At 42.7% G+C, this 9,189-nt stretch overlaps 1 protein-coding gene across 1 annotated transcript in view; it reads right to left on the bottom strand.

Annotated features, from left to right (window-relative positions):
- Positions 1-8,563, bottom strand: part of CPEB3 (cytoplasmic polyadenylation element binding protein 3) — a 206,665-nt gene extending 198,102 nt beyond the window's left edge. The window contains exons 1-2 of the mRNA XM_011947841.1: positions 8,536-8,563; positions 4,688-5,712 (exon numbers count right to left, since the gene is read on the bottom strand). Of these exons, the coding sequence (XP_011803231.1) occupies positions 4,688-5,701 (1,014 nt within the window). The 5' untranslated portion in view covers positions 5,702-5,712; positions 8,536-8,563. The remainder of the gene's footprint in view (positions 1-4,687; positions 5,713-8,535) is intronic.
- Between the last annotated feature and the right edge of the window lie 626 nt (positions 8,564-9,189).

Below are 9,189 nucleotides of genomic sequence, written 5' to 3'. Positions count from 1 at the left end.
ACGAGGTCAGGAGTTCGAGACCAGCCTGACCAACATGGTGAAACCCTGTCTCTACTAAAAATACAAAAATTAGCTGGACATGGTAGCGCGCACCTGTAATCCCAGCTACTCACGAGGCTGAGGCAGGAGAATCGCTTGAACCCGGGAGGCAGAGTTTGCAGTAAGCTGAGATCACGCCACTGCACTCCAGTCTGGGTGACAGAGCGTGACTTCGTCCCCCCAGAAAACAAAAACAAAACAAAAAAATAAGCAAGAATAATAATAGTCCTCCTATGTCAAAGGAGTTCCTATCTCAAAGGAGTTCCAGTGAGAAACTAGATGTAAAGTGCTTGGCACAGGGCCTGGCCCATAAGTAAATGCTGGATCATCACATTACTACGATGGCCAAAGGCTCTGATCATGAGGGTACCATCAGATAGGAAAAAAGAACAAATGGCATTACACTGAAGTTTGGGGATATTTAGAATGCACTGTATGAAAAACTGGTAATCTACTTTGGTAGGCCAAGGCAGGCAGATCACTTGAGGTCAGGAGTTCAAGATCAGCCTGACCAATAGGGCGAAATTCCATCTCTACTAAAAATACAAAAATTAGTTGGGTGTGGTACCAGGCACCTGTTACCCCAGCTACTTGAGAAGCTGAGGCAGGAGAATCACTTGAACCCGGGAAGTGGAGGCTGCAGTGAGCCAACATCGCACACTGCACTCCAGCCTGGGTGACAAGGTGAGACATTGTCTCAAAAAAAAAAAAAAAAGGAAAAAAATCAGTAATCAATATTATAACAAGATCATGCAAAGCCTATGGTCACCATTACAATAACAATAGTCATAACCTTACATTTATGGGATACCTTACTATGGGCCAGGCACTGTGCTACGCACTTTATATTTAGTTTCACATTGTATTCCCATTTTACAAGTGAAGAATTGAGAGCCAGCATGTTTATATAATTTGTTCATGATTACAAAGCCAGTAACTGGCAAAGTGGAGATTTAAATCCAGGCAATCTGCTGTCAAAGCTTGCTTCTGACAGAAATTATCAACCTGAACCTGGGTAAGTCACCTCACATGTTGGAACTTTGATTTTATCCTCTGTAAAATGAGCAGAGTAGTCTAGAATGGGTGCTCTCAAAAGTCCCTCCTAACGTTTTCTTGACAGCAATGCTATTTAAACCCAAATTTACAACATAAAGAAAATATCTCAGCTCCAGTCCTTTAATTAAACTGGTGCATAAGTAATTGTGGGTTTTGCCATTACTTTTATGGCAAAAAAGTAATGGAAAAACCCACAATTACTTACGCGCCAAACTCATACACACCTAGGCTTCCTTGTCTTATAGAAATATAGAAAGACTCATACATATAATTCCCCCCAGTGCAGTGCCTCACTGTTCCTGAGCTCTGTTGCTGAGAGGTACATCACTAAGATGCATCGGCCTAATAGAAAACTTCACTAAGTCCCTCTGAATGGAATCCAAAGAGAATCTTACTTAAAATGAATTCTACCGGACAGTACCTGCACTACATGGACATTAAGGACACATACAACAAAATTAGCTAGAGCTGTAGGACCTGAGTTCAGTCACTCTACCTCTCAGGATCTCAGCTTCCATATTTATAGAAATGAAGTGACTTTTAGATAAAAGTAATCCCTAAGAAAGCAGTCACCAAAACCCAGGGAAACAAATCAACTTATTAGAATAAAGAAGTATTATAGTTTGTAAAACAACATTCAAATACAGTGATTGCTAGGCCAGGCACGGTGGCTCATGCCTGTAATCCCAGCACTTTGGGATGCCGAGGCAGGTGGATCACCTGAGGACAGGAGTTCAAGACCAGCTTGGCCAACATGGTGAAACCCCGTCTCCACTAAAAATATAAAAAATTAGCCAGGCGTGGTGGTAGACACCTTTAAGCCCGGCTACTTGGGAGGCTGAGGCAGGAGAATTGCTTGAACTGGGGAGGCAGAGGTTGCAGTGAGCCAAGATCATGCCACTGCACTCCAGCCTGGGCAACAAAAGTGAAACTTTGTCTCAAACAAACAAACAAACAAAAAACAGTGATAGTGATTGCTTTTACAATATAAACCAAGTAAGTAAAGCTACTCAAAATCTATTGTGTTGGTAGAAACTGGCAAAAAAGAAGCAGTGCAGGGTAGAATGGGTTTCTTTAAAAATTTTAACATACATTAGAGTAGATCACTGTAGAAAGATTCTTTTATTAATAGCTCAAAAAGTCTGTTAAATAAAAAATAAAGTTGGTATTCTATAAACTCTGATTTAAATAAAATCACATTTGCCAGAATAAATATTTTGAAAATGTCATCAGAACCACTTATTTTTTTCCTTTTTTAGAAAAACTATTTCAACAAATGCACATACACAAAATTCTGCACACAAGACTCAGGTGTTCTTTGTTTCTAAGACAAACTTGGTACAGTTATCAATAGAAACCAAGTCTAATATTCCAGCCAAAGCACAATCAACTTCCTCCTCTGATCCTAAAATTGCTTCAACACCCTAAGCTCCGTTTTATGAAAAAGAAATGAGACATAATGTATATGTAATTCTTCCTGAGGCCAAATAAATAATGCTCAATTTCAATAAAATCTGTCCTCCTACAAATTTTTTGGCCATTTTTGCCTATCTAATAGCATCACCAGGGATGGAAAGATGAGACTAAACTCAATCCAGTCTATCTGGCTCTTATTAGCATCACTGGTGAATGGTTTGCTGAGTAACAACTGGCAATCCCTATACTACTCATCAATATCAGGTTTGAGGAAACTATGTAGATTTAATCTCTCGCTAATCCCCATGCCAGGAGATAATTCACCAACAGCTAGTTGTATTCAGAGTCAACTCCTAGAAAAAGATAACAAGATCTGTCTACATTATCAGCTCCCAAAACTCCCTATAAGATTTTAGATTATCCTCCAGGACTGAACTCAGGTAGGGAGCATGAGAATAAAGAGAGAGAATGTTAGAAAAAGAGGGCCTCTCCTACCAAATGCAGCCTCCCTGCCCTACCCCCTCCAAAAATAAGCACATAAATTCCAGAAAGCAAATTCCTCCTCTTGTCTATGAAACGAATCCCATCTTGCAAGATCTCTTCATTTTATTAAAATAAACAAACTTTAGAATGGGAAGAAATACAACTTAATATTAAAATCTTCCATTCCTGAAGGATCATTGTGAAAATTCCTTGTGAAGATCCTCTCTTGTTAAAAACTCTCATATACACAATTTAGAGGTTTCAGGGACTCCCTTGAACCGTCAAAGTTAAAAATCACTACTCTAAAGAGTCATATTCTTCTCAATAACCTCATCTCTTCCTTCATGAATGGGAGCCACTCCAAACATCTGCAATGTAAAGAGATGAAGGCTGCAACTGCACCTGACACTGTATCTCTGTCAAATTGTCAGTTCTACCAAGCAGTCCTCAAAGGATTTCTGCTTCACTTCCTTGACCATCCAAATTGGGTCTTGTTGGAGGCCTTCTCCTCTCCCCTTTTTATTTAACTGAGCCTAGACGCTTACAGCCAAATCAACTTATATGTGAAGGATAAGTGTTTGCCTGGGAGCAAAAGCCGCCCGTGAACACACACCCGTACTACACCTTTCCAACCCAAGATGCCCAGGATGCTGCCAACTGCGATGGCTGTGGACTAGATCAGACAGCAAGAACAGAAATAAGGACATTCTTCATTTCAACCTTTTTGTCTGGGGCACTTCCTGAGTTTTTCATTGGCATTTAACACCAAGACACAAGACTCATTTTTCATTAAAGTTGCAAGACTTTCACTTTGCCCAGTTTCAAATGATGTAATTGATCTGTATTGTCTTCTTAATCCAACTGGTGAAGGACACTGCAGCTTTAAATATTTCAGTGCTAGCTAGCAAATAGACTCCATTGCAATATGGCTCTGAAGGTCACGTCCTATTGTCTCCTACCTCTTGCAAAAAAAAAAAAAAAAAAATTCCTTCTTCTAGGGAACATGGAAAGGGTTGCCCTTAGAATTTCCACTCTTTCACCTTCTTGCCTTACACAGTTGTGAGTGTTTATTGGAATCTCACACTCATAATTTTCCCAGCAGGGGCAATATGCTGATTGTTATTAATGATTCTAGCACCTTAGTGAGACATAAACACATGTGTTCACATTAGTTCAATTGAGCATATGCAACCGTCTGAAATAGCACCACTCAAGGGTTGTTAACCTCTTTAAGAGTAAAGCCAGGGTGGTTTGGGTGTGGACAGCTTGCAGGCGGCACCCTGAGCTCAGGATTGCATAACCTGAAATGTGTAGCTACTCAAAATGATAGGAATCTCAGCCTACTCATCCTGGGACTACGCCGGCACCTTGCCACACACTTGCAGCTTTACTTGTCAAAGGAAGTCAAAATAAGAGGTACAAACACCATGAAGGAGAAAATAAACTAAAAGAAAACGGCTTCTTCTACCCTGAAGGGACGAATACGATTCCTCCACCAATTGCAACGTTCTCCCAACCTCATCTTCCGAGAATGGAACAGCCCTAAAGAACTGGAGGCTTCGGAAGGAGAAAGAGGAGCTGGCTGGACATTGCTGCTCTTTTTAAATAAACGCGGGTAGACGACTAAAAGTCAGAGACGGGGCAAAAGGAGCGGGGCAGGGTGAAGGAGTGTGCTGGTGCATCAGAGCATTACCTGAAATGGCAACAGATTGTTACCATTATCGGTCCGGAAAGCGTTATCCTCCATCCAGGACTTAGAAGTGAGCGGCGCCGCGCGAGGGAACTTGGGCGGCGCGATCACGTTGCTGGAGAAGGGCTTTTTGAGTGGCGAGATGGGATTGAGCGGGGAAGGCACCCCGACACCCACACCCACGCCCACACCGACCGCCCGGCGAGGGTCCCGGCCCGCCTGCAGGCCGCCCCAGGGGTTGGATGGTGCGCTCCAGGCTGCATTCACGCTTTGGTGCGTGTTCCAGCTGGACGAGGCCGACGAGGCGGCGGCTGCCGCAGCAGCGGCTGCAACCGCCGAAGACGAGGACGGCTTGCTGGTCATGATGGGCTGGTGGCCGTACGCCGCGGCGGCGCTCCTCTGAGCGTAGGGCGCCTGGCTGGGGCTGGCGGGCGAGCGGCGCTGCTGCGGGGGCTGCGCCTGCGGGGGCTGAGCCGGCTGTGCCGGCTGCGGCGCGGGTGCAGGCGGCGGCGGCTGCTGGTGGTGCTGGGTCTGCGCCAGGCCGATCTGCGGGGAGAAAGTGCCTCCGAAGACTGGGTTGACATGGTGCGGGAAGTTCTGGAAGAGCATGGTCCCGTTGACTGGGGTGATCCCCTGGAAGAAGCTGTCCTCTACCGCGTTCGTGGTGCCCGTGGACCAGGTGCTGCCGAAGGACGGCGACAGCGACGCGCCCGGCGCCGCGGGCTCCTGAGGCGGCGGCGGCTGCTGAGGGGGCTGATGGAAACTCAAGCCTGGCAGGAGCGGTGATTCCATCTGCATCTTGTCCGAGCCGTTGGGGGCCGGCGGGGCAGCGGCTGGGCTGAGGGCCGGCACTGCGCTGTTTTCCTCCGGCTTGGGGGTCTCTGAGGAGTGGGGTGTGGACGGGGTTTCGGATACGCTGGACTCAGGTTGGGGCTGCTGCTGCTGCTGCTGCTGCTGCTGCTGCTGCTGGGGCTGGGGCTGGGTTTTGCTTTTGTCCATCAGTAAATCATCCTGCATGGTTTGCGCAGCTGAAACGGGAAAAAAGAGAGACGCGTTATTGTCAATGTGATCATGAATGTCCCTCGCTGAAGCGGGCGGGTGTTTCACTTGCGAAAATCCATCGCCACTGCTACTAGCCAATTGCAATGCAAATCCATAATCTCCCATTTAGAAGAACAGGTCGGGCTGTTGGGTGGGGGGTAGGGAAGGTGTCGAGCAAGGTCTCTAAAGATACTGTGAGAGCGTCTTCACCCTTTCAGAAGTCTTGGTTCCTTTTCTGTATTAGTGAGAGATGTGCTTATAAGACAGAAAGACAGCAATTTCGCCACGTCTCTTTTCCCTTCACCGGAACTCAGAGCGTTTGCCCTGCAATGAGAAACTGATTCTGGTTCCTGTTTTTTCCCAAGCACCACCCTCCCCCAGTTATTTGCATACGTCAATAAATACTGCTGCGTCCTTCAGCAAGGTTAAAAAGACGCCGCACACACGACCCTTTCTTCTCCCTTCCCCAGGTCGAACACTTTTTAAGAAAACAAACAAAAAAACAGTTTCAGCCCTCTTTATTAGCAAACTGCCTTCTTGCGTTGGTAATTGTTTCATTTAGCTGCAGCGAACCACGAGGGAGGAAATCCTTGGCATTTGTTAGAAGGACTCAGCTGCACAATCATTCTCTGGCCTCCCAGTAGCTGCAGCTACTCCATTTTGTTAGGAGACAGTTTAAAAAAAAAAGAAAAAAAAAAAAAACCAAAACGTTTTTAAAGAAGTAAAAACCTACTGAAACGTTTGGAAGTGCTTGCTTCTTGTTACTCTAAGGATTATGGTTTTTCTGCTTATTCCCCAATTTTCTTGTCTCCAATTCTGCCGCACAAGAGATTTCTTGGCATCTCAGTGCTTCAGGTCTCAACAGGAGCCTGAGAATTTCTCTGCAGAGTGGAGAAATGCTTCTGGTTGGATTTAAGGTCAGAGAGAGAGAGTGCGCGCGAGCGAGCGAGCGCCTGTGAGATAGGGTGGGGGTGGGGCTTTAAAAAAAACCCTGAGATTTAAGTAGACAGTCAAGATAATTCTGGGGTTGCCAGATTTTCAATTTTGAATCCTCCTGCTGCTGTTGGTCACAAGACTTTGGCAAATTTAGAATCCATTCTCTTATCACTAGTATTAGCAGCGAAACACTATGGTTTGAAGATCCTGAATTACCATATGCTAGCAAAAGTGTTAAAAATAGAGGAGTACAAAGTCCCAAATTTTCATACATTGTAATTATAGTGCATTGCCATCACTGCTTCATTTAGCCATATAAGGAGTGTATGGTATTTTCCATCTCACATAGAAGGGCTATATTCACCTCTACCATACAGCCTGTTTTCTTATTCAAGGATGAAAATTAATCACTCAAAACCCAGAGATTGCCATACATGTAGTTAGCTTGTCCTTAGAACATGTTAATTGCTTTAAATATATAAATATTATACTTCTGAGACCCTAAAAACAAATATTTTGAATGTTAAAGGGGCATATGACCAAACATATAATTATTTTTAGATGATGATTCAGTACAATTGCAACTAAGTTATTAATAAATTTAATGCAGTTACTTAATTAACCCAGATACTTGGAGAGGAATCTTTCTCAGGACACTTGTGAAAAGGCATTCAGATACACACAGAAGCTCTGGCTCTAGACATCCTCATGATAATAACTATTGTTAAAATCAATGTATCAGAAATGAAATTATTAACTATTATGCAAAATATATCAGACAAGAAATGGAATTAAAAGTAGTTCGATTATTTTATTAAAGACTATCATTAAAATGGTTCATTAATATCTTTTATTTCAAAGTTTCATACACAAAATAGTGGTGGGCTAAAGGAAATCCTTCGCAGCCACCTTGCTCTCCCTTCTATTCCTCATTCCCCTGCCTTTCCTCCCCTCAATCCCCCCAGGGAAAAAACCCAACTCAATATAATATACAACACAGACTGCCGGCTACTACCAATAAAATCTGTTTAAGATTGCTTTCATGTTCCCCAGTTCCCTTGGTCTAAAACAATGGCTTTGATCGGTACTGCAAAATACAATACAAAGAGGCAAATGAAGCTTTGATTTAGACAGACAAAGTTCTATTGCTGCCTAAGAAGATGGTCATAGAAAGAGACATTTTCATACTTGGTTTAAGCAGTGCTGCAGTAAACCATTATAATCTGAGATTTGAGTCACTTTCAGTGAGCTAGAATTGTCTTTATAATAGCCATATCATCATGGCTGAAATAGGCATTTGATTATAATTTTAATATCACTCTGCTTTTCCGGTTGCTTTTATCAATGCTTGTTGTTAATGCCTTCGGTTTAAACTACATGCTCTTCATGGAAAAATTAATGCTATACCTCAGCAAAAAAGCCAAAAAGTAAGCTGGACTCAGAACATTTTATAATAGCTGTAAGCAATGTTAATATATTCATTGAATTGTAAAAATTTTATACCAGGAGCACCCATTTCTCTTCTCAACACTCCTTAAAAATATAAATTTCGCTTTCTGCATAAATTCACTCTGTCAAGGTCAAGACACACCTTTAATAAATAAGACCTTTTCAAACAAAAGGTAAGCAATAGATTAAGATAAAATTTACAAAGGTAGTATGCAACGTCTCTCAGCAACTGCCTGTATAGTTTGTTTTGTGTTCTTGGGGTTGTTTTTTGTTTTTTTGGTTTTTGTTTTGTTTTGTTTTTGTTTTTGCTTATTTACAGCAAAGTGAGAAATAGATACCTCCTTCCCCTCCCCCACCACACACAATAGATATTCTTTAACATGCAATAACCCAATTTCAAGTAACAAAATCTTAGTAGCAGTTACCTTTGAGTGTCCAGTTTTTAAGAATCGATAAAATTTAAAAGTATACAGTATTTATTTTCTTCTTTCAGGTTGATTATGTGACCGCTCTGGCAAAAGCACTTTGACAACTGTAAGATGAGAGGGCATGCGCACACAGGGAACTGTGGGGGCTGAAGTCCTTCACAAGGTACTCGGTCTGACTTCAGCACGTTCAGCCGGGAAAGGAGGAAGTCTCACAAATACAGATTCTGAGGGGAAAAGGTTGTGTCCTGATTACATTATATCCTCCTAACCAATCTAAATCACGAGTTGTTGAAATAAAAGGGAGAAAAATAAACTGGTTTGTCAACTTGCCATAGGAAGCCAGGATAAAGGGAAACTGAATTGCAGTACTCAGAATAAATAAGCCAAGCAGAGCTACCTTAAATGGTTAGAATGGTAACGACTGGGTAGCCAGCAATAGGAATCCTACTAGAAAGAGACTGGGGTGGTGAGGAATAGGCAAGGGAGAGGGAACTACTGGAGAATGTTAGATACTTAAAATCTGACCATACTTAAACACTTAAATAATTTTTTAAAAAAATTTTCAGCAGAGATGGCATAAAATAATCACTTTTAGTATCGAATAAAAAACACCTTAATATTAAATGTGATATCAACCTTGGAGGTCAGGTA

The sequence above is a fragment of the Colobus angolensis genome, unplaced genomic scaffold (genome assembly GCF_000951035.1).
Source record: "Colobus angolensis palliatus isolate OR3802 unplaced genomic scaffold, Cang.pa_1.0 Scaffold270, whole genome shotgun sequence".
Lineage (NCBI taxonomy): Eukaryota > Metazoa > Chordata > Mammalia > Primates > Cercopithecidae > Colobus > Colobus angolensis.
Note: the sequence above shows the minus strand (reverse complement) of the source record. Positions and strands in the feature narration are given on the sequence as shown.